General features: G+C 43.0%; 1 protein-coding gene and 1 long non-coding RNA gene across 4 annotated transcripts; one reads left to right on the forward strand and one right to left on the reverse strand.

Moving 5' to 3' along the window:
* Positions 1–5,777: 5,777 nt before the first annotated feature.
* On the reverse strand, positions 5,778–25,760 carry IDNK (IDNK gluconokinase). 3 transcript variants are annotated; one of them, XM_004285375.4, is made up of 5 exons: positions 25,655–25,760; positions 20,935–20,965; positions 20,427–20,513; positions 8,153–8,196; positions 5,778–6,261 (listed from the first exon to the last, which is right to left on the reverse strand). In XM_004285375.4, the coding sequence occupies exons 1-5, from the start codon at positions 25,702–25,704 to the stop codon at positions 5,916–5,918; spliced, it is 558 nt and encodes a 185-aa protein (XP_004285423.1). In that variant the 5' UTR covers positions 25,705–25,760; the 3' UTR covers positions 5,778–5,915. The 3 variants fall into 3 exon arrangements, with proteins under 3 accessions (XP_004285423.1, XP_049566755.1, XP_049566756.1); XM_049710798.1 differs by lacking the exon at positions 20,935–20,965 and adding an exon at positions 13,036–13,093 and having other exon boundaries at positions 25,655–25,674; XM_049710799.1 differs by lacking the exon at positions 20,935–20,965 and having other exon boundaries at positions 25,655–25,735.
* On the forward strand, positions 6,258–11,370 carry LOC125964609 (uncharacterized). Its single transcript, XR_007477779.1, has 2 exons — positions 6,258–8,686; positions 9,523–11,370. It is a non-coding gene; the product is annotated as an uncharacterized LOC125964609 (long non-coding RNA).
* Positions 25,761–26,021: the final 261 nt, after the last annotated feature.

Genomic DNA, 26,021 nt, shown 5'->3' on the forward strand with positions numbered 1-26,021 from the left:
TCCATTTTGAGTTTATTTTTGTGTATGGTGTTAGGGAGTGTTCTAATCTCATTCTTTTACATGTAGCTGTCCAGTTTTCCCAGCACCACTTATTGAAGAGGCTGTCTTTTCTCCATTGTATAGTCTTGCCTCCTTTATCAAAGATAAGGTGACCATAGATGTGTGGGTTTAACTCTGGGCCTTCTATCCTGTACCATTGATCTGTATTTCTGTTTTTGTGCCAGTACCATACTGTCTTGATTACTGTAGCTTTGTAGTATAGTGTGAAGTCAGGAAGCCTGACTTCTTCCAGCTCCATTTTTCGTTTTCAAGATTGCTTTGGCTATTCGAGGTCTTTTGTGTCTCCGTACAAATTTTAAGATTTTTTTGTTCTAGTTCTGTGAAAAATGCCAATGGTAATTTGACAGGGATTGCATTGAATCTGTAGATTGCTTTAGGTAGTATAGTCATTTTCACAATATTGATTCTTCCAATCCAAGAACATGGTATATCTCTTCATCTTTTTGTGTCATCTTTGATTTCTTTTATCGGTGTCTTGTAGATTTCTGAGTACAGGTCTTTTACCTCCTTAGGTAGGTTTATTCCTAGGTATTTTATTCTTTTTGTTGCAAAGGTGAATGGGATTGTTTCCTTAATTTCTCTTTCAGTTTTTTCATTGTTAGTGTATAGGAATGCAAGAGATTTCTGTGCATTAACTTTGTACCTTGAAACTTTACCAAATTCATTGATTTAGCTCTAGTAGTTTTCTGGTGGCATCCTTAGGATTTTTTATGTATGGTATGATGTCTACAAACAGTGACAGTTTTACTTCTTTTCCAATGTGTATTCTTTTTATTTCTTTTTCTTCTCTGATTGCCGTGGCTAGGACTTCCAAAACTATGTTGAATAATAGTGGTGAGAGTGGACATCCTTGTCTTCTTCCTGATCTTAGAGGAAGTGCTTTCAGTTTTTCAACATTGAGAATGATGTTTGCTGTAGGTTTGTCGTGTATGGCCTTTATTATGTTGAGTTAGGTTCCTCTATGCCCATTTTCTGGAGAGCTTTTCTCATAAATGGGTGTTGAATTTTCTCAAAAGCTTTTTCTGCATCTATTGAGATGATCATATGGTTTTTTATTCTTTAATTTGTTAACATGGTGTATGACACCGATTGATTTGTGTATATTAAAGAATCCTTGCATCCCTGGGATAAATCCCACTTGATAGTGCTGTATCATCCTTCTAATGCGTTTTTGGATTCTGTTTGCTAGTATTTTGTTGAGGATTTTTGCGTGTATGTTCATCAGTGATATTGGTCTGTAGTTTTGTTTTTTTGTGATATCTTTGTCTGGTTTTGGTATCAGGGTGATGGTGGCCTTGTGGAATGAGCTTGGTAGTGTTCCTTCCTCTGCAATTTTTTGGAAGAGTTTGAGAAGGATGGGTGTTAGCTCTTCTCTAATGTTTGATAGAATTTGCCTGTGAAGCCATCTGGTCCTGGACTTTTGTTTGTTGGAAGATTTTAAATTACAGTTTCAATTTCATTACATGTGATTGGTAATTATATTTTCTATTTCTTCCTGGTTCAGTCTTGGAAGGTTATACATTTCTAACAATTTGTCCATTTCTTCCAGGTTGTCCAATTTATTGGCATATAGTTGCTTGTAGTAGTCTCTTATGATCCTTTGTATTTCTGCAGTGTCCACTGTAACTTCTCCTTTTTCATTTCTAATTTCGTTGATTTGAGTCCTCTCCCTCTTTTTCTTGATGAGTCTGGCTAAAGGTTTATCAATTTTGTTTAGCTTTTAGTTTTATTGATCTTTGCTATTGTTTTCTTTGTTTTTATTTCATTTATTTCTGCTCTGATATTTATGATTTCTTTCCTTCTGCTAACTTTGGGTTTTTGTTCTTCTTTCTCTAGTTCCTTTAGGTGTAAGGTTAGATTGTTTATTTGAGATTTTTCTTGTTTCTTGAGGTAGGCTTGTATAGCTATAAACTTCCCTCTTAGAACTGCTTTTCCTGTCCCATAGGTTTTGGATTGTTGTGTTTTCATTGTCATTTGTCTCTAGTTATTTTTTGATTTCCTCTTTGATTTCTTCAGTGATCTCTTGGTTACCTAATAGTGTATTGTTTATCCTCCATGTGTTTGTATTTTTTAGTTTTTTCCCCTGTAATTGATTTCTAATCTCATAGCATTGTGGTCGGAAAAGATGCTTGAAATGATTTCAGTTTTCTTAAATTTACTGAGGCTTGATTTGTGACCTAAGATGTGATCTATCCTGGAGAATGTCCCATGTGCCCTTGAGAAGAAAGTGTATTCTGCCACTTTTGGGTGGAATGTCCTATAAGTATCAATTAAATCTATCTGGTCTACTGTGTCATTTCAAGCTGTGTTTCCTTATTAACTTTATGTCTGGATGATCTGTCCATTGGTGAAAGTGGGGTGTTAAAGTCCCCCACTATTACTGTGTTACTGTCGATTTCCCCTTTTATGGCTTTTAGCATTTGCCTTATGTATTGAGGTGCTCCTATGTTGGGTGCATATTTATAATTGTTATATCTTCTTTGATTGATCGCTTGATCATTATGTAGTGTCCTTCCTTGTCTCTCTCTTTTTTTTTAAAGACTGGGAGCATTTTATTTTTATTATTTCCTTATTTATGGCTGAGTTGGGTCTTCGTTGCTGTGCATGGGCTTTTCTCTAGTTGCGGCGAGTGGGGGCTACTCTTCGTTGCGGTGTGCAGGCTTCTCATTGCGGTGGCTTCTCTTGTTGCAGAGCACAGGCTCTAGGCCCACAGGCTTCAGTAGTTGTGGCACGTGGGCTCAGTAGTTGTGGCTCGCGGGCTCAGTAGTCGTGGCACACGAGCTTAGTTGCTCCGCGGCATATGGAATCCTGCTGGACCAGGGCTTGAACCTGTGTTGCCTGCATTGGCAGGCAGATTCTTAACCACTGTGCCACCAGGGGAGTCCCCTTCTTTGTCTCTTGTAACATTCTTTATTTTAAAGTCTATTTTATCTGATAGGAGTAGTGCTACTCCAGCTTTCTTTTGATTTCCATTTTCATGGAATATCTTTTTCCATCCCCTTACTTTCAGTCTGTATGTGTCCCTAAGTCTGAAGTGGGTCTCTTGTAGACAGCATATATATGGGTCTTGTTTTTATATCCATTCAGCCAGTCTGTGTCTTTTGGTTGGAGCATTTAAATTTAAGGTAATTATTGATATGTATGTACCTATTACCATTTTCTTAATTGTTTTGGGTTTGTTTTTGTAGGTCCTTTTCTTCTCTTGTGTTTCCCAGTTAGAGAGGTTCCTTTAGCGTTTGTTGTACAGCTGGTTTTGTGGTGCTGAATTCTCTTAGCTTTTGCTTGTCTGTAAAGCTTTTGATTTCTCCGTCAAATCTGAATGAGATCCTTGCTGGGTAGAGTAATCTTGGTTGTAGGTTTTTCCCTTTCATCAATTTAAATATATCCTTCCACTGCCTTCTGGCCTGCAGAGTTTCTGTTGAATAATCAGCTCATAACCTTATGGGGATTTCCTTGTATGTTATTTGTTGCTGCTTTTAATATTTTTTCTTTGAATTTAATTTCTGTTAGTATGATTAATATGTGTCTCAGTGTGTTTCTCCTGTATGGGACTCTGTGCTTCCTGGACTTGATTGACTATTTCCTGTCCCATGTTAGGGAAGTTTTTGACTATAATCTCTTCAAATATTTTCTCAGACCCTTTCTCTTCTTCTTCTGGGACCCCTATAATTCTAATGTTGGTGCATTTAGTGTTGTCCCAGAGCTCTCTGAGACTGTCCTCAATTCTTTTCATTCTTTTTTCTTAATTCTGCTCTGTGGCAGTTATTTCCACCATTCTATCTATCTTGCAGCTCACTTATCTGTTCTTCTGCCTCAGTTTTTCTGCTATTGATTCCTTCTAGAGTATTTTTAATTTGTTATTGTGTTGTTCATTACTGTTTGTTCTTTAGTCCTTCTAGGTCCTTGTTAAACGTGTTGTTTTTGTATTTTCTTCATTCTATTTCCAAGATTTTGGGCCATCTTTACTATCATTAGTCTGAATTCTTTTTCAGTTAGATTGCCTATTTCCTCTTCATTTATTTGGTCTTGTGGGTTTTTACCTTGCTCCTTCGTCTGCAACATATTTCTCTGTCTTCTCATTTTGTTTAACTTACTTTTGGGGGGGGTCTCCTTTCTGCAGGCTGCAGGGTCATAGTTCCTCTTGCTTCTGGTAAGTCCACTCACAGTGGGTGAGTATGGTCCAGTGGCTTGTGTAGGCTTCCTTGTGGAGGGGACTTGTGCTTGCATTCTGGTGGGTGGAGTTGGATCTTGTCCCTCTGATGGGCAAGGCCGCATCAGTTGGTGTGTTTTGGGGTGTCTGTGAACTTAGTATGATTTTAGGCAGCCTCTCTGCTAATGGGTGGGGTTGTGTTCCTGTCTTGCTAGTTGTTTAGCGTGAGGCTTTCAGCACTGGAGCTTGCTGGCCATTCAGTGGAGCTAGGTCTTGGTGTTGAGATGGAGACCTCTGGGAGGGCTCTCCCCAATGGATATTCCCTGGGGCCGGGAGTTCTCTGGTGGTCCAGTGTCCTGCTCTCGGCTCTTCCCACCTCAGAAGCTCAGGCTCGACCCCTGGCCACAGAACCAAGACCCCTGTTACGTGGAGACTTTCTTGCCTTTCTGGAAGTCTGAGGTCTTCTGCCAGTGTTCAGTAGGTGTTCTGTAGGAGTTGTTCCACGTGTAGATGTATTTTTGATATATCTGTGAGGAGAAGGTGAGCTCCACGTCTTACTCCTCCATCACCTTCCTCATTCTCTCCACATTCTCTTAGGCAAGATCTGTCCACCCAGAAGGGCCCTTTCTTTCCATTGGCACCCCACGCACATATTGTATTTTTGGTTCCTGAGACAAGGAAATGTATATCGTTGTGAAAGAAAACAGGTAATTGGTTCCAAAACTCACTTTTTGGCCAGAACCAACCAGTGGCCCTGCAAAGTGGCTGGGTCTTGTGGCCCTAGTTAGGATAGAGGAATAAGGAAGCTTCTTCCTGGAGCCCCATCAGGGAAGGGCTCAAACCCAACCCATGCTGGCCAGATTGCAGCTTTCCCTGCTGGTACCTGGTAAGGTGCATGCCAGCAATGTACCAGTGCCCCTAAGCTCCCCACAGCCTCGCCCAACCCTGCTGCCACTGGCATAAAGCTGCCCATTGGAAAGTTTTGTTTCAGTTTTCAGCCATAGCAGCTCCTCTGGTGTTCCTTCCTAGCCTGCCTAGTGTCCATCATTGACAGCTTTTACAGCAGGAAGGTGGGCAGGTTGATAACAGCCTCGTTCACAGGGGTCTCTAAAATGAGGTGGGGGCAGACTGAATCAGTGAGTCACGCATTTCATTCACTCAAGTTCCACCTTTGCAAATTTTTTTTTTTATCTGTGAACTGCGTGTGCTTTTTATTTACCTAGAAATGACTCAGAGAGAGAAATTAGAGGTGTGTGGTGTAACATGACTTGCTGGTGAGTGGTCAATTCTGTCCGCTTTTCTGCTCCTGAGACCGATCTCCAGAGGGTGCCAAGGATAGCCAGGTTTCATATATTTGTCCAAGTACAGGCATGATCAAAAGTGTTCTAAATAAGTCATGGTTTACAGCATAGATTATAGAATTTCCTCTGATTATTTGATTGGGTCACACGAATTTAAAGTTCAATTGAAACTTCACTTTCAAAGTTTCCTCTCCTTTTCTCTGAATATGCCAGAGCATGATGACAAGAGTATCACAGATTCCTAAAAATCCACCCAAACAAGCATATCTCAATACATTATGGTTTATTCACCTTAAGAAGAATCTAGAATACAGTATCAACAAGGATACTGGAACATGGTTTGGGATGGGAGACAGAGTTATGCCCAGTTGTGTTCTGGACCACTGATATAGATGATTCTCACTTCATTTTAGAGTTTCTATAATTGTAGCAATTATCTCTGAAAGATTTTTGTCCACACTGATTTGAATGAAATTTTCTGGAGCTGATGGGGGCTCCAAAGTATCAAACTGGGACTGCAATAACTCAGGGGACATAAAATGCCCTTTTCTTTTGAGTAAGCGTCCAGAGATGACCTCGAACGACCCAGTCAGATGGACCACAAGAAGCTTCACTTCAGCCAGCTTTTCTTCCTTTCCTGACTCATCACACTTCAGAGGTGCACCATCTTTTCCTTGTATTAAGATGTCTCTGTATACTTTCTTCAGAGCTGAACAGGCAAGAATTACATGCTGTCCAGAGGCTACATCTCTGTTAAAAAAATAAAGTGTGTGGGGGGAAGATGAGCGCTAGAGTGAAGACATTTAAAATAATTGGTGTCAAGTCTAGGTTGAGGACTAGAGTCCCACTTCTCTGACAGTGGAAGGTGTTACAAATGGTGGCCAAGTATCAGCCAGTCCTGGCTTTGAGGTAAAGATCTTCCACTAGTGAGGCATCTTGGGTAACATATTTACCTCCCCGAGCATCAGTTCATCATCTGCTAAATGCAACTACTCAGAGTACCTGCCCATAGAACTGTAATGAGTAAGTTTATCAAGGTGCCCAGCACACAGGAAATGCTTGGTAAGTATTGGCTCTGCCCCTTGGATGTAGGATGTGACTGAGCCACCACTTGTAGACATGGGTGGCTGCCGGCAGGTACCTGTGCCTCGCACACAGTACAGCTCAGGCTCTCCTCTCAGGTATTCAGGGATTTGAATTTCACAACTGGCTTCTCTCCATTCCTACTCTACAGTATGCTGGGAGTCTGGGGAAGTTACCAGTGCAGAGCTAGAGAGAGCAGGAGAAAAGGGAGCATCAGCCCCTGTGTGGTCAAGGTGAGAAGGATGTGAGAAGTTTCCAGGGCAGTGCTAAGGAAAAAAAAAAAAAACTGAGCCAGAAATAGAGGTAGAGTGACAAGGCACCAATAAGGGAAAACCAGTGTTGTTCAAGACCATACATGAGGGTGAGCCCCCTTTCCACTAAACCTACATGTACCAGCCAGAAGAGGCAGTCATCTTGGGGCCAGGAAGGAACTGTATAAAGAGGTGAAGGGTCAAAGCTGGCTTGGGTACTTAGAAATTTCAGTTCAGAACTGAGAATTCTGAAGGGGCCTGCCTTGATTCATGGCCACTGTAGACTGGAGACCCAGTGGATGGAGTGTGTCATCAGCAACAAACCTATGTACCTGAGCCTTCTGGCTCTTCCCAAGGGCGATGAGTGAGAGCTTGTTTATTCTGAGCCTGGAAGTCTGATCTCTATTCTCCTGAGGATCTTCACTTCTGCTTCCATCACAGGTCAGTATGTTAGATCTCTGACAAGTCTGTTTATGTTAGAGACCCAAGTGGGCAGGAGTTCTCAACTCCAAACCTTAAACCCCTAAGCCCATGCAAAGACAGGGCTGCCAGCCATGTCTGTGCAGTCTAAAAAAAGTAAACTGATTTTTAATCATACGTATACTCTAATTTCATATGGCCCACATGATTTTAGATTTATAAAACATGACTTCATCTGAGACAGCAAGATTTAGAACCTATTCCCTGCCACTTCTTTATCTTCCATGTCCCAACCAGGATTCCCAGGGGTCTGGCCCACAGATGGGTTGGGGAGGACCTCGTTTGCTCAGAGGCATGCTACAGAGCTGAACAATTTGAGACTTCAATCCTGGTGGCCAGTTATCTGTTGACTTATGAATGACCCCAGATCTTCCTGGTTGTCAGAGTTTGAAGTAGGAGGCAATATAAGTGGTGGCTAAGGTATAGCTATACGTCATTATTATTTTTTTAGCACTTACTATATATATTAGGTACTGTTCTAAGTGCTACCCATGCTTCATCTCACTAATTCCTCACAACAGTCTGTGAGTAGGAACTATATTTATCCCCATTTTCAGATGAAGAAACAGGTTTATGGAAGCCAAGTGGCTGACCAAGATTCCCAGCTAGTAATTGTGGAGTTGTTTAGAAGGCTAACTCCAGAACCCAACTAAACTACACAACTGTGGCTGATTAAAATCATTGTTGGTTACTTGATAGAGGTGCATTTCATTTCTGGGATGCCATATCAGCAGTCAGTTGTGATTTCAAGAGTGTATTTTTTCCCCTGTACTTTGTGATGGGTTTTCTTTACTCACTGGCTTACCTGGCACCTGATTTTCTCTTACCTTTGTAAAATGTCATGCAAGTTGCAGAGCCATGGAATCCTGTCCTGAAATGAAGGCAGACACAAAGTGGCTTTTCCAGGTTTTGTTCGTTTTTACAGAAAGTTAATCATTTTCATCAATGTTAAGGTCCAGAGAGATCTTAGTGGTTTTGAGGAGTAGGCCATGCACAAGGCTGAGGGGTCAAGTCACTAGGCAGTTCAGCACAGAAGCATTTTCCTGGTCCAGGTGTCAGAGGCTCTTTTCATAATAATAAAAATTGCCCTAAAATACCAGTAGGAAACTTCCACCATCTTTTTTTTTTTTTTCTTTTTTTTTGTGGTACGCAGGCCTCTCACTGTTGTGGCCTCTCCCGTTGCGGAGCACAGGCTCTGGACGTGCAGGCTCAGTGGCCATGGCTCACGGGACCAGCTGCTCTGCGGCACGTGGGATCCTCCTGGACCGGGGCACGAACCTGCGTCCCCTGCATCGGCAGGTGGACTCTCAACCACTGCGCCACCAGGGAAGCCCAACTTCCACCATCTTAATCTTCCCATTGTAAGTATATTTTCTCTGGTTCTGATATGTATATAAATCTTTATTATACTGCATGATTCTTTAGGTGCCTCTGATCTCAAATGCAGAGCGGTATTCACAGAAACCCTATGTCAGCTGCTCTCTGGTCCTATTCTTCAAATCCTCCAAAAGCAAAGCTCTACTCAGATATAAGCAGTGTGAGAATTTTGTATTTCTCCAGAGAAGGCAGAGGAAGTTTACATGGGGCACCCTACAGTGTTTCACAAAGGAATCCTCCTAGGGTAAATACTGATTGGTCATAATGCATTTAAAGAAAAACATAATTTTTTATTATGGAAATTTTAAACACATTCAATGATTTTCAACTCACAGTCTGATTTTATATATGTCCCAGCCATATCCTTACCTGTGCCCTCATCCTTTATCATTTTGATGCATATTCAAGAAACATGATGTGTCTTTAGAAGTCCTTGCTCTTAAACATTTGATTACTACCATTTTATTTAGGATTTTTGCATTTATATAATTGAGATTGACCTGCATTTGTTTTCTTGTATAGTCCATGTTAAATTTTGGTATCAAGGTTATACTAGCCTCATAAAATAAGTAGGGCAGCTTTCCCTCTTTTTCTGTTCTTTGAAACAGCTTGTATACAATATATTATTGTTATGAACTGAATGTTTTTATTTCCCCAAAATTCATACCCCCTAATGTAATGATATTTGGAGGTAATTAGGTTTAGATGAGGTCATGAGGGTGGGGTCCTCATGATGGGATTAGTGTCCTTTTGAGAAGAGACCAGTGAGCTAGTGTGTACTTTTTCTCTCCTTCCACTGCCCTCCCCCTCAATCACCCAGTGAGGATACAGTAAGAAGGCAGCTGTCTAGAAGCCAGGAAGAGAAACTCCAGGCTCAGAATAAACAAGAACCTGACCATGCTGGCATCTTGCTCTTGGACCTTCACCCTCCAGAACTGTGAGAATAAGTGTCTATTGTTTAAGCCACTCCGTCTATGATGTTTTGTTACAGCAGCCTGAGCTAAAACTCATCTTAAAAACTCTGTGCCTGGGGCTTTTTTTGAGGAAAGATCTCTGATTACAGGTTCAATTTCTTGAATGAGCATTGTGTTATATTCAGATTTTTCTATTCTTGATTCAGTTTTGGTAACTGAAATACTTTAGAATCAGCAAGGTCACGTTTTCATTGGCGGGGGTGGGGGGGAGTAGACTGTGTCCCTGAGCACTGTCTCTGCCGTCAGATCACTGTTATCCAAGCCTGTTTTCCCACAGTAATTTATATTTTACTATGAAAGTGTCCAATTTTATCTAAGTCTTAAAATTCACTGGTATCAGATTTTTCATGGCCTCTTTTCATTCCTAGTCTTAATTGTGCTTTTTTCCCCCCTTGATCAATCTTGCCAGAGATTTGTCTGTTTTTATCTTTTCAAACAATTAGTTTCACTATTCACCTATATGGCTTCTTTGTTTTATATTCCATTAATTTCAGCACTTATTTCTATATTTTTCTACATTCTTCCTTTTTATTATTTTTTTTCTACTTAAACCCTTAGATCATCATTTTCATTTTTGTTATTTTTCCAAAAGTGCATTCAGAGGCTGTAAATTTCCTTCTAAGTACTCTTTCAGCTATATCCCATAAGTTTTAGTTGATAGCACTTTTGTCATACATTTCCAAATATCTTATAATTTCCACTATGATTTTTAACTTATGAATTTATATGAATGTCAATTTTTATTTTTCAATTTTACTTATTTCTACAGTTTCCAACCATTTTATGATTTGTGAGAATTTTTATTATTGATTTCTAATTCTTGTGCATTATGATAAAAAATGTGATTGATTGGTATGATATTGACTCTTTAGAATTTGTGGCAAATTGTGCCATAGAGCACTAGTACTATGTGGTCTAGTATATGGTCAATATTTATAAATGTTCCATATGTACTTGAAAAGAATGTTTATTTTTTATTCATGCTTTTCAATATATTTGTTGTTTAAATCTTCTATATCTTTACTAATTCTTCTTGTCTGTTTTGTGTATCTTTTGTCTGTTTTGATGTTTTCAAGAGAGTTGTTTTAAATTCTCCCATAGATTAAGAATTGACAGTTTTCCCTTCTGTCTTAGTGTGTCTGAAAATGTCTTCTGCTCTTACTCTTTCTCATTTTAAATAAGATTTCAGTTGGTAAAGAATTCTTGGTTGATAGTTATTTTCCCTCAGCAGTTTAAATACTTACTCCCGTCTTTAGGGCTCTATTGTTGTTGAGAAGTATCTCTTGTTATATTGGGCAATCATTCAGAACATATATTTTCTCTTTGGTAGCTATAGGTAGAAAATAAACCTCTTTGTCCTTGATGTTTTGCAGTTTTACTATTTATCCTGTTCAGGACTCATTTTATATATTCAGTCTAAGGAAACTGTTAATATTATCTCTTTGAAAATTGCCTTTCCCCCACTTATTCTATTCTCCTTGGATTCCTTTTAGTTGTATGTGAAACATTTTATTATACCAGTCTCTTAATTTTTCTCGAATATTTTTCTAGTTATCTAGCTCTCTTATTCACTCTGGGTAATATCCTCTAGTCTGCCTTCTAATTCACCAGTTCTCTCTTCAGCTGTGTCTAGTTTATTGTTTAATCCATCTATTGATAATGAAACATTATCAATAAATTTTCTGTTTCTTTCATTTGATTCTTTTAAAAAAATTAAAGTATAGTTGATTTGCAATATTATATTATTTCATTTGATTCTATTTCTTGGAGTATGACTTATTCCATTTGTGCTTTTTTGCTGATTCTCTCTCACAGTGGTTCATTTACCTGTATCGTTTGTACGTTTTGACTGCAGGTGCATCTTCAGATTTTTTTTCCCTTATAGGAGTGCTGAGTTTTGGAAACATTTCCATAGGTAGTTTTGCTAATTCCAGACTAGTATTACATTAATTTTTCAACTTGGTCTATGTCACATGAAGTGAATTGGGCGTAGGAAAGTCTCTAGTTTTCCACCTGTGGTCCAGGGGAGACAGCCAGATTCTTTGCTGCTTCTTGAATCTAGTGAGTGGAGATATTCGTAATCCTCACTCAAATAAAGTCTTCCTTTAAATACTTTATGCAAGTCCTCGCACTTAGTTTCAGGTCCAGCTCCATGCATCATATAGGCCTCATCTCCCATCTCTACAGGGGCATCAGAATCTCAGTTCCCAGCCTCCTGGCTTACATGCATTTCCAAAACTTGGGGGAAGAGGTTACTTAGGTTTAATTAAATCTTGCCACTTTGATTCTGGCACCTGAGAATTTCTCATTTTGCTTCTGACCTTGGTTAAGCCCTTGGCTATGCCCCCCCCACCCACAATCTTTTCCACCAGGAGCCTTTCAAGTTCTCCAGCTCTGGGTGAGCTCCTTTAGTTCCTGAATATCTCCTCTGGGCTCAGGCTTTCCCATTTCTTATTCAGAGTAACTAAATACTCAGTAAGTGAAACGTTCATTCCACCAAGGCCTTCACTCTGTACTCAGCAAACTAAAGACCCTCCCGTTACTAGGACCCACCCTTTTCAGGAAGCAGAAGATTTTACACACACACACACACACACACACACTCTCACACAAAAAACACACACATATATTTAATTTTTTCATGTTAAATAAAATTTTTGAAAAGCATGTGTGCTAATATTGGGTTGAGGTTCCTGGAAGTTTTACTAGTGATAGAATTTTTTAAGACTTTACCTCTATGGGGACTTCCCTGATGGCGCAGTGGTTAAGAACCCACCTGCCAATGCAGGGGACACAGGTTCGATCCCTGGTCCGGGAAGATTCCACATGCCGCAGAGCAACTAAGCCTGCGCGCCACAACTACTGAGCCTGCTCTCTAGAGCCTGTGAGCCACAACTACTGAGCCCACGTGCCACAACTACTGAAGCCTGCGTGCCTGGAGCCCGTGCTCGCAATAAAGAGTAGCCCCCGCTTGCTGCAACTAGAGAAAGCCCGTGCACAGCAATGAAGACCCAACACAGCCAAAAATAATAATAAAAAAAAAAAGACTTAACCTCTATGTACACACTAGTCGACCAGAGACCACTTAGAAGTACAAATGCAACAGTTACAAAATCCACACAAGACACAGATCAAATGACAACTATCACCTAACTTACACAAATAATAAAACAACAGCTATTAATACATAATTCACAGAAATTATTACTCAAGTTACAACAGCTACTACAATGTGCACACATTGTAGCTCAAATGTATTTAATGAATGAAACATTTGTTTATGTTAGCACTAGTCTGACTGTAGTCAGTAGAACCATTGTGGTTATTTCTAAACAAAGTAACAAGATCATGAGGCTTACCAGCTCCAGATTTGCAGACCACAAAGAACTCTGTGCTTTATGAGGAGACCTATGTGCTCTTGGAAAAGAGTGTATATGTTTAAGGTTTATTATTGGCAAGGTTTTCTAAGACATCATACTCAAAAACTAAATGTTCTGGAGAAGTCTATGAGGAGAAAAAAAGTTGTAGGAGCTATACTTATGGAACTTGAAATTGCCACTGTAACACATATTTTCTGGGCTATGGCAGGGGTCCAGGAAGAAGAGTGTCAAGGATTATAGGTAATGGGGATAATTAGATGGACTTACTGAGCTGTGCAGTATTTTATGATGGAAAATTGCCCATGGGAAAAGCTGCCAATTCAAGCACAGATTTGGGTTTCCCCTTTCCTTCATCCATTTACAAGCGTTTGTTGTGTGCTTAGGGAGATCCAGACACTGGATCCCGTTGCTCTGGGTGCTTTCTTTCAGTACTCTAGACATGATCACCCTAAGTTTAACTTCTAAGATTCCATTTGCACTCAACTTTCTAAATTCCTTTCTTTCCTGTACTCTCACTGTGAATAGCTAAGCTTTTCTATTATATTCATGAACTAACAGGAATGAAAAAGAGAACACTGTTAGTTATACAATGACCGTAAAAAAATTTTTTTTAAACCTCTTTGGCTATATTTTCCAAAACAGCTCCTCTAATAGAAGGCTGTAGCAGAGCAGGGTGACTGGGCCTTAAAGACTCATGAGTCAGCAGGATGAGCAGTTTCCTACCTAGGATCCAGTCCTACAAAGATACAGTGCCTTTCAGGCCTGCAGGAAGGGCAGCACAGGCCACTTACTTGGTAAAGTGGTATACTAATCATTAAGGGGACTAACTTCATTGTGTGTTTTACATGTAAATGGGGGCATCCCATTTCAAGCTGTAGAAATGATGTCAACTTTTAAAAAGTTAAGGAGTCTGCTTATAGCATATGGGGCCCACAGTGAGGTAACTTCCTAAGCACTTGGAAAAGAAGGAAAGAAGCTTGTTCTTTAAAGCTTTAATTTAAAGAGCAACACTTAATAGAAAGGAGCGGAGATGTATAAACTCATCTGAAGGAGTAAAAAGGACCCTCAGGCTAGCAGGACATCACTATGATCCAACTACATATTTTTACACACATAAAGGAAGCACGTCTGTCCCAGCAAGGCTTGGTGGGTGTGAAAGCCCAGGGCAGGAGCACTACAGAATTAAACAGCAGAGTACTGACCAGAGGACATGTCTGGCCATTGGACTGAGTTCTGGCCATAAGACTTTGAATATCATATTCTCATTAGCAAACATCTTCCTGTAAGGGGATGGCTGGTCTCACACCACTAGAAACTTCAGCCCTAACTCTCCTACTCTTTTGATTGCATGTTCACTGAGAAACCTGATTGTATGTTGGCTTCTGAAATCAGATCCATGTGAAGTGTTACAGGCCATGTGGCACTTAAATTTCTCCTTGTAAATTAATCAACTGGCATTCTGTTTTTTTTTTGTGTGTGGTACGCGGGCTTCTCACTGCTGTGGCCTCTCCCGTTGCGAAGCACGGGCTCCAGATGCGCAGGCTCAGCGGCCATGGCTCACAGGCCTAGCTGCTCCGCGGCATGTGGGATCCTCCCGGACCGGGGCATGAACCCACGTCCCCTGCATCGGCAGGCGGACTCTCAACCACTGTGCCACCGGGGAAGCCCCGGCATTCTGGTTTTATGTAGAAATCTTGTGAACCTGACTAGTGGGGTTCTCATATGAGACATGAATGCATGTTCAATGTGTTGACGGTGTCAGGCATTGAGCTGACAAGACAGAGCCTGACTACCCTTGTCCTATCTGGGTAGGCAGACAGCCTTTTCCACAATACATCCCTTGTCACTGTACAAGTCTCTAGGTGAAACAAAATCCTGAGACTATTGCCGTGGGCTGCTAACCCCCATTCAGCAAGAATGTTTGGTTTAGAAGAGGTAGTTGGAAGGTTCAGAGGGCCAAATGCTAATTCACATATTCAGTATTCACATGCCTACTTAGAGTTCAAGGAGCAATTATAATGATGCATTAGGACTGATTCACAGATGCAAACACAACAAACAAATGAGTTGTTCTTCTGCATGAGTAAAATGTTCCTAGTGGGTTTGGATGAACCAAGGAGAGGGGATAATTTGTTTAATTTCTAGTACTTTAGATATCTCTTCTTTCTTCACATTAGCAGAGGAGCAAACTTGTGTTCTGTTGTTTTACTTAGATTGCACATTTCCTCCAGTCCATCGGCACAAATATCTCTTTGTACAGAGATCAATCTCTATTATTTTATGGCTTAGGAAACAAATATGTTATTGGTGTTAAGTTGGATATTGACTTTATTATTCATTACATTTTCTGCATGCCTGAAACGTTTCACAATAAAGACGGAACAAATTAAAAATAACGGAAAACATGTTTGGGTAATAAGCTTCCTATCCTATGTATAGGAAAATGGAACTTTACTTTGAATCCATACTTTTTTATTGTTTTTAATAGTGCCTCAATATGTGCCTTCGTCAAGAATTAAGCATGTTGCATCACTTAGTCATAATAAAATTCCTCAGAAGCTCAACCATGAAAACTAATATTAATACATGGAAACATTAAACTATTTAAACAAAAATGGATGCTTTCAGACATTTGCCCAATCAGAATGTATGTTGGACCAGTTTATTCACTGCACCGGTAAGGTCTGGGTCCACCAGCCATAAAAACAATGAGAGAAGGTTGGAGATAAAACAGAAGCACTTTCAACTTTATTTTACAGAAGTTTCCAAGTATTGAGTCATAATTACACAATTGGGATCCTTCCTTGGAGGATCACATGGGGCCACAAGCAGAGAGTTTTCCCAAAGCAGCTCCAAAGGCTACCTAGACTCCATGTGGAAACCAGAATTCTCAGACCTGCTGTGTAAAGCCAGTTGTCACCTGCCTCAAATACCCTTCAAGGCCTAGGCCCCTACAATGGATGTGCTCACCGGGGGCTGTGCCTCTCTCCTGCTCTCACCCTCACCCTTGCTTTCACCCTTTCTTGCTCCACTTAATCAACCCTGATTCACTTCTTGTAGATTATTTTTGTGTGTGTGTAGTATCAGGGCCTTTAACACAGTAGAAAAAGTAGAGTCTTAGAGGTTGGAGAGATCCCCCTCACTCTGTGCCTTTGCTCAAGTTACTTCTCTGTGCCTCCCTTTGTTCATCTGCAAAATGGGGGAATCATATATAATACATTGAGCTGCTTTGGGACTTAAACAGGAAAAGGAGTAGACTCCATTTTAAACATTACTTTTTGGCTGATTTAATAGCTGCAATAAACAGCATTCATTTCCGACTCTGAATTTTGAAAAGACCTTTAATAAATAAATTTAGTATGCAGTGGGCTCTAACTCCACAAACAATGAATACTTAATATGTGCAAAGCACCATATCGAGCACTGGGGATATAAATATGAACAGTGCAGTCCCTGTCCTCGAGGGGGTCACAGCCTGAGGATGGGTATTTATCAATTAAACTACCCACAGGACAGTAATGAGGGCTCCAAGAAATATAAGAAGGGCTATGATAAGACAAGGGGAGAGAGCAATTTTGATCAGGCCCTAGGAAGACTAAATCTTAAAGGGTAAAGAGGATTTTAATGGAAGCAGGGTCTGTCAAGCAGAGGGAAGGGCAAGACTTGGCATATTAAAGATGGTTTACCAAGACTCTTGTCTAAATGGATGAGGCAGGAGCTCAGCACTGGTGAACAGGAGGTGTGGGAGTTGATAGGTGAGGAAGGTCAGCAGAAACTGTCAGGACTAGAGAATCAAGACCCTGAGTGACCTGCTAAGGAGTCTGGACTTTATTGTTAGGGTCTTAGGGAGGACTTGGACACATGAGCTCCAAATTTTGTGTTCATGTTTGTGAAAAAAGGGAATGATTGAGATCTCCTTTTCACAGATGCAGAAACTGGGGCAAAACAGAGGATATATTAAAGCAAATTCACTGAACTCTGTGTGTAAATAGTTACTACGGACAATATGGTAACTAAGGCAAGTCAAACACAAAAAGTCTTAGGGGAAAGAGAGGAGGAAACAACATAACCCAAATGAACATCCCTGCTTGCTGGATCTGATGTTCTAGGTCCCTTCATTCCTGATAGTCCTTACATGCAGGGATGGGCGGGGGGCAGTGTACCCTGAATCCCCAGCCCAGTGCTTAAGCACTTGGCCTATCTAGAGAAACAGTGTCTTCTGGAAGGGGATGATGGTTAAAGGGCAGGGCAGGAGCTCAGAGGAACAGATGGAAGATGAGTGTGTCCAGCATTGCTGGGGAGGTGGAGAGAGGGCAAGGAAAGTAGGAGGGGAGGACAATGGGCGATGGACTGGTTTTATCTGGTGCAAAAGTGAACTTAAGCCCATAGAGGAAAGAATGCATGTAAAAATAATATATACCCCAAAAAGGATAGGGGGAAAAACTCAAATTCAATTAGTAGGTATTTTTAGAAGATGAAACCAAGGGTGATGAAAATTCTGTGAAAGGATTTTTCGGCACTGGTTGAATTTTCTATACAGGATAAGTATTATATTTATAATCAGGGAAAAATTTTCAAAAAACCTCTTTTAAATAGACTTTGAGGTTGAAGTCTGCTCAAGTGTCACCATACGCTACCAGGACAGCATGAACCTGGCACATATGGGAGACTCACTGACTGGCAGCTTGGAAATTCTTTATTATCATCATCATCACGCTAATAATGTATTGCATCCTGGGTGGCGTATCTTTCTATACCAGCGCTGTCCAGTAGAGCTTTTTGCCCTGAGGGAAATGTCCTCTATCTGTGCCACCTGGATTAGCAGCCGCCAGCCACATGTGGCTGTTGAACACTTGAAATGTGGCAGTGCAACCCAGGAACTGGAGTTTACATTTAATTTAATTGAAACAGACTTAAGGAGCCCTTGGTATATTCAACTCAGGTTCTTTCTCTTCACATCTCAGCCTTCTGAGCACAATACCCTCCCCAAACCCTCCTGAGACTCTTCCGCAAGGCCAACCGCTATGTCTGCCTCTAACACTCTAACTGATGTTCAGTACAGTATCTTTGGGGTGGGGGGCTGGTTGCCAGAGCAACCAGGAGGTCCTTGGTGCCAGCTCAGCTGTGACCCACACCTTCACTCTTAGACTCGCTGGGCTCTCATCAAAAATGTAAGCCATCTGCCAACTTACCTCTTTCTCTCTGCTTCTCTCTAAGGTCAGGCTAACTTGTACAGCTGCCTCTGAATATATTTAGTAACTTGTTGTGTTTCTTCCAGTAACTGATAACCTTTTCTTCGGTACAATAATTCCTCTTCTGAATTCTCCTCCCCAGCCCCCCATCCATACTGCCCACTTAACAAGCCTCACATGTGAACAAGAGGAAGGCTGCTTAAATGCCATTTTAAAATCTGTCCATTTGGGTTGCTTTACTGTGTTCCTTATTTTAATTTTCATTTGTACCTGCCAAGGAGAAAAATAAAATAACCCTAGCACAGTCACATTTTACACACTCCACAGAAATGGTTTCTGTTACATGTATGTATATATAGATAAGATATTAGCAACAACAATAAGAAGTGATATTTACTGAATGCTTCAGGCACTTCTCTGTGCACATTTTTCATATTATCTCATTTAATCCTCGCAAGAACTCAATGAAATAGGTCCTGTCACCATCCCTACTTCACAGGAGGAAAATGAGGCACAGAGAGACTAAGTCATCTGCCAAGTCACACAAGCTCAGTGGTGAGGCCAGGTTATCTATATTATGTTTATTATCTCTCATATAATATCATCATTATTTTGTTTACATTATTACTCTGTATCCCTTTTTTGCTTCTCTCCTCCTGCCTTCTAAAGTCAGATGCTGTAAACTTGATTTTGATGGTTTAACGTTTGAACTATTACAAATCGAGGTGCACTCCCTGGGACAAAGAGAAACCCTCAGAGTGCTCTAGAATTAGACTTAATATGGGTTAATGACTCTAGTCCTTCACGGCAGGACAAAGAGAAGAAAGTGGGGCCCAACTGGGGTGAGCCAAGGTCATGAAAGTGAAAACACCAGTGTTTCTCTTTGGCCAGTTCCATACCATACCTGCCCTTTGGACACCCTTGGCACGTGGGCCCAGCTAGAGGCCCTGCTCTCAGCTGCTCTGTGGACTCAGCCCTACGCCCTGCCCTCAGTCTCTCCTGGGTTACAGCTAATCACGCCAGTGAATCCAGTTTGTGACTCTGGTTTGAGAGAGACCCTCTAGGAAAGGGCCTCATGACAGTGTATAAAGAAATGAGATGCTAGTCATTCATTCTTACACTCATTCATTCATTCACTCACAAATCTGCCACAAATATTTTCTGACATGTACTGTGTGTCAGGCTCTGGGGATATATAATGGTTAACAGAAATGGCCATAGTGCCTGCCCTTTTGGAGGTAAAATCTAGTTGTAGAGATAAATAGTAATCAAATTCTCACACCACCAAATGCCATGTTGCAACTGGGACAAGGACGATAAGGGATACGGTGCCATGAGAGTTTATTATAGGAGGTTTTACCTAGAAGTCAGGGAGAGCTTCCCTGAAGAAGGAGCACAGGAGCTGAGATGTGAAGCATGAGCCGGCTAACTGAGAAGAGGGCAGGGAAGTGCATTATTCCTCACAGTGGGAACAACAGAGACAAAGGCCCTGCGGGGAGGAGCATGGTGGTAGAGCAACTGAAAGAGGCAAGGGTGGCTCCAGCGGATACAAGGAGGGGACGCGTGGCTCCAGAGGGCCAGATCTGAGTGTGTGAAACCCACCAGAGCAATTTTGTTTTTCTCCTTGGTGATCATAAATAGTGATGAATGAAAAAAAGAGCTGCAGCAGCCCAGGGAGCGGGATTCGTGACGCAACATCAGAGCCCTCCCCACTCCTGCACCTGGGTGGGCGGGCGGGGGGGTGGTTTCCTCAGGCTGCTGGTGGGGAAGCAGCCAGGGCTTTGCTAGGCAAAGATGCCAGGGCCTGGCGAGGTGGTAGGCTGATAAGTCCTGGGAAGAAAATATGAACTTCCCCACATATGAGGCAGAGGGGAGCCTCTGCCCTCTCAGGGATTACATTCTGCAGATTAAAATCCCTCAACAAAGTGTTCCGGCAGATCCTGCCGAGCTGGGGCAGAGGGTGGCATCACTGCTGATGCCAGTTTAGAGTTTAGATGGGAGTTCAGGGCCAAAGCTAACATATGTGGTGGACCCGCTGTGCACCTGGCTTTTGGAGCACTGTACGTGAGTGCATGACTCAGGAACTCTACTACAACAAGCACTGCAGGAATCTTAACCTGTGTCACCCTGCATCACAGGACATCTGTGTTGGAAATAAAAACAGACAGCAAACCTTACCTGGTCATTCAGAGGTATCCCTTTTCCCATCTTCATCCGATTTTCCTCTGGGTGATAGTCATCTGCATCGTAGAATTTCCACCCTAGCTTTAAGAACAAAGTGAGAGAGGGTATGTGGCAGGTAGTGCGGCCCACGTGACAGCCACCGTGGGGTTACTAAACCTAACGGGCAGGTACAGAAACAACCCTGCCACCCTCTTCTCCACCAGCAGCCCGAGGAAACCACCCCACCCCCCGCCCACCCAGGTGCAGGAGTGGGGAGGGCTCTGATGTCGCGTCACGAATCACGCTCCCTGGGCTGCTGCAGCTCTTCTTTTCATTCATCACTATTTATGATCACCAAGGAGAAAAACAAAATTGCTCCGGTGGGTTTCACAAGCTGCATGGAGGTGTCTGTGGTGAGTTTACAAACCACTCAGGCCAGAAGAAAAGGCAGGGAGGGGAAAGGGAGAGAAGCAAAGAGACAACATGATGGGACTAGCAACTGGGAGGCATTAGAACAGGTTACCTGGGATGACAGCAGGGTGCCGATGGTGGATCTGTGGAGAGGATGTAGATGTTACATGACTGCCCTTTCCCAGCCTGCGCTGTGCCTCTTCCATCCGAGGAGCCCTGGGAAGCAGAGGGCTGCCCTACTGGTATTAATCACCGACAACTTATGATACTGAAACTGAGATAGATGCTCCTGACCCTGGAGTCTAGAGCATGGCTTTAGTTTTCTCCAGGAATTTAAATGAAATAATTATCCGGTCATCACCAATTTTTCTCCCAAAAGCAATACATAAGATCTCATTAAACTCCTGAAGTTTTTTCCTTAAGTTTTTGGTCCCTGTTTTGTAGATAATTATTTTTTTGAGAAAAAATATTAAATTATTAAAGTGATAAATTCTACTGAGGATATTGGAGGGAGAGGTCTGACAGGGAATTTAACCTCTAAGCACCCACACAAGGTTCAAGGAGCTCATAAAAGCATTAAAATATTGGGGCTTAAAAGGGGCACACTCTTCAAATAAAGGACATGGAGAATTACCAGCACTCATTATTAAGTCTGGGAGTTGAATGCTCTCTGTGCAATGCATCTGAGAATGATCTACCTGTTCGGACCCTAACAGGCTGCATGGTCAGTGAAGAGGGCTTGGGTCCTAGAAACTGAGGTCTGGCCACAGTCTCCATTCTGCCACTAAATGACTGTGTCCTCCTGTGTAAGTCACCTTGTCCTCTAAATCTGTTTTCTCACCTGTAAAACAAGGGAACTGAGCTACATTTATCCATTCACCTACTCATTTCACTCAGCCAATATCTACTGAGCACCTACTAGCTCCTAGGACATAATGCTCAGCCCACTGAGACTGGCCATCTTGAGGCTTACAGGCTAGCGCCGTGGGGTAGGGGTGGAGGCTTTCAGGCAATTAATTAGAAATGAAGCCCCTTCGTGCTATCAGTTTCTGAAGTGTTACCCAAAATGCCAATCATTGAAGTATGAACTTCAGAAGTTTTTACCGTATCCTCCTACCATTTCACCATGCCCTCTTGCCTAAGTTTTACACACACTTTTACAATTATCTACTTGTTATTTTTGTTTAATTGGTTCACTTTTTTTTGTTGTTTTTTTGCGGTACGCGGGCCTCTCACTGTTGTGGCCTCTCCCGTTGCGGAGCACAGGCTCCCGACGCGCAGGCTCAGCGGCCATGGCTCACGGGCCCAGCCGCTCCGCGGCATGTGGGGTCTTCCCAGACCGAGGAACGAACCCGTGTCCCCTGCATCGGCAGGTGGACTCTCAACCACTGCGCCACCAGGGAAGCCCCTAATTGGTTCACTCTTTAAAATTAAACAAATGTGTTAAACAAGGAAACTTTTTCCTTCCCTTATACAGGAAGCCACCCTCACTTGCCTTAAACAGGAGGCAACCAAAAAGATGTATACAGTGAAAACAAAACGTTGTGATGAAATTCTAGCTGGATACTATTCCTTACCAAGGGTCCTCTCTCTTTTGTTAAGAAGGTATCAGGGAAGTTTTAAAAAGACACACTTGTACCAAACTGAGACCTGCTCCCAAAAGTAACCAAAGGATTGAGAGAACTGGAACCTCTCCCATTATGTTCACTCCTTTGGAGGCTGCATAGGGTGACATGTTGTAGCCTACTGGTGACTAAACCGTCCCAGCCGAACTCCAGGGCTGGTGAAATCAGCGCTGTGTACGACGGAAATCACACTTAAGACCAAGTTAGATTAGCCAGGAATGAACATGTCAGCCACCCGTCATAATTTAAAAGAAAAGCTAACTAGATTGGGGTGTAGGCGGGCAGGAAGGAGATAGAAGAAAATGGAAAAACCACTCTACCACTCTAACCAAACTTCCTAACCAGAGGACAGCTGGACTGTTTGAATATGGACCAGGGACCCTCAGCAGAAATATGGCAAAGTGCTCGGCTCACAGGAGACTGGTCAGGGCCGAACATTACAAACCAGTTTGGGGCCCAAATGTCTTCTGGTGGGATGGTCTAAATCAGGATCGAGGAGACTTAAAAAGACAGTAGGCAGTAGGCTGGGGCACAGAATAATGAGAAAGGTATTCAAGAGGCCTGAGCTTGTTGCGACAGCAGGAAAAAGAAGCAAACATGGAAAGAAGCTGAGGGTGGCTTCACTAAGATTGTTAAAATATAAAGAAAGCTAACACTGCCACCCACTCAAATGGCTCCATTCATTCATTCATCAAGTCAATACATATTTATTAAGCACCTACTATGTGCCAGGCATTGTTCTAGACACATATGTCAATAAACAAAAAGGAAAAAGATCCCTTACATTCAGGTAGGGGAAGGAAAGGCAATAAACATAATAAACTTATTATTTGACATTACTTTAACAGTGTTTTAAATGGGATCTTTCTGGTTTGAGACTATTATTTTCTTAAGGTATTACCCCACTGCTCCAAATGTTATGGAGTATATTTAAAAATCCTGCAGGGCCCTAAGAGGGGCTCACAAAAGTCACCAAAGAGCTCACTGTTGCTACATCCAATGATCAATGTAATCAATTCTCAGGCATTTTATCACTCAGTCCATCGACAACAGTTGACATTGACCTAACCATTAGAGGGCCCAGGGCTCAGTCCTTGGCCAGCTTATCCACACTCACTCCCTTGGTGTTCTGAATATGTATGTCTTTAAACATATCCACACACCGATGAGTCCTACATTTTCACCTAAAGTCCCTCTCTCCTGAACTCGACTTGGATATCTGATTGCCCACTTGACAGATCCACTTGGATGACCGATAGGCATGTCCAGCTCACCACATCCCACACTGAGCTCCTGAAATTTTCTGAATCAGGAACTGCCCATGCGGTCCAGTGTATTTTAAAGACTCTTTCTTTCTCCAGGTAGGTAGGTTTAGCTTCCAAAAATTATTGTGGCATTTTTAGCCTCAAAGACAGGGAATCTTGCAGTATATACAGTAATGTCAAATAATAAGTTTATTATTAACTCCAAACCTGCTCTGCCTATTGCTTCCCCATCAGTCAACAGAAACTCTTTTCTTCCAGTTACCCAGGCCAAAAATCTTGAAATCATTCATGACTCTTCTCTCCTTCATACCCCACATCCAGTCCATCAACACATCTTTTTGGCTCTACTTTCAAAATATTCCAGCATATGACCACTTCTCTTCACCTGCATTGTTTTTCTGACCTCATCTCCCAATCACTTTGCCACAATGGCCTCCCTGCTAGTCCACAAGAAAGTCAAGCCTCAGGGCCTTTGCACTTGCCATTCCCTCTGCCCATATGCCCTTTCCTGGCTATCCACGGGCTTATTTCCTCTCTTCTTGTAGGTCTTTCTCCAACACCACTTCCTCAGAGGAGCCCTCCCTCATTATCCTGCCTGGCTCTTTGTTCCACTTACCTTCCTTTACTTTCCCCTAGAGCACCTACTGCTGCCTGGTGCACTGCACAAGTATTTATTCCCTTACTGCCTCCCTCCCTTACTAGGATGTAAACTCTTTGAGGGCAGGGATGTATCTGTCTTGCTCACTACATGTCAGTGACGTTGAGGAAGGATTGAGCTCAATAAACATTTACTGAATACATGAATATCATAACCATATGACATATGGTACAGTCTCCCCTCATCTGATCCAAGGCTTGGGTCGGGGGGCAGCACATGAACTGCCCAAGCTCACAATCAGACAGCAGTAGAACCAGGACCTAGGGCTCTTGACTTTCACTACATCACACCAGAGCGGCAGTTTTTCATTCTCTGAGTTCTTCAGTCATACACAGTGAGGGACTTTCTGGCTCTGTGTTTTATTTTAAATTTCAGTGCAAGATTCCCTGTCTTTGAGGCTAAAAATGCCACAATAATTTTTGGAAGCTAAACCTACCTACCTGGAGAAAGAAATAGTCTTTAAAATACACTGGACCGCATGGGCAGTTCCTGATTCAGATCATTCTAGAAGGGACTGGATAAGCCTTTGGAGGTTGTGATATTTTAGTTGTCTTTTGCTGCCTCTGGTGGAATGCTGCCGTAGCTGCCTTTTCTGATAATAAAGGGCATTGTCAGACTTTGGTCTAAACAGGAAGCCAAAGGCTTCCTCAGCCCCCAAGTTGGCCAGACTGGGCTGGGCAGAGGTTTTGTGGTATGCAGTGTGCCTCCCTGCTTACAAACCTTCTTAACACCGAATTCTTACAGTTGAAGGGGGAACACAGTAAATAAGGAAGGTTAAATTCACGTTCCAAAATCTAATCAGAAAAGTCCAGGGCCCGACAGGAGGGAGCTGGCGCGCTGTCCAGCTTGACAAAAGTCTGTAGGAGCCTGGGACGAGGCTTGGCCCTGCTCTGTGGGCCTTGCTCCCTTGCACGCTGGGCCCACACGAGGCCCCCAAACATGGGCACCTGTGACGGCCCGGGCCGCTCCAGGTGGCGCGGGGAAGTCGTTACTCTATTCGCGCCCCTGCAGGCGCCTCTTCACAAGGCGCTTTCGCTAAAGCCTCTGCCTAAATTTACAGACGGAGAGCCCGAGTCTGGGGTATGGCCCCGGGCCGGGTGCCCCCGAGGCGAGCAGGTTGGCAAGTGGGGAGAGGGAGCAGGTGCCCTGGGCCTCAGTTCCCTCATCAGCAAAGAGAAAGGACCCTCCCGTCGCCGCGGGCCCGGAACGCCGGTGGATCTGGCCTCCGCCGCCCCGCGCCGCCTCCCCACTGCGCCCCCAGCGCCCCGGCCCTCCCGGACCTACTTCCCCGAGCCGCTCACGCCCATCACCAGCAGCGCGCTGGGCGCCGCCATCGCCCGGAGTCCGGTCGCCTTCTGAGGCCGGTCTGCTCCGCCTTCCCAGCCACGGGGGGCGGAGCCGCCCGCGACCCAGCCCGGCCCAGGCGGACCCCACCCCAAAGCCCCCACCAAGACCCCGCACCAACAGTGCCCCACCCCTCATCTGGTCCCCAGCCACCCGCCACCCACGCCGACACACCTTCCCCTCCCCCTCGCGCCCCTTCCCCGGCGAGACCCGTCCCACGCCGAGACTCCGCCCCCATGCGCTCCGCCCCAGCCGCCCCGACCCCGCAGCGCCCGGCAAGACCCGGGCACCCGGCGGTCCACCGCTT

Source organism: Orcinus orca, chromosome 6 (assembly GCF_937001465.1).
Source record: "Orcinus orca chromosome 6, mOrcOrc1.1, whole genome shotgun sequence".
Taxonomy (NCBI): domain Eukaryota; kingdom Metazoa; phylum Chordata; class Mammalia; order Artiodactyla; family Delphinidae; genus Orcinus; species Orcinus orca.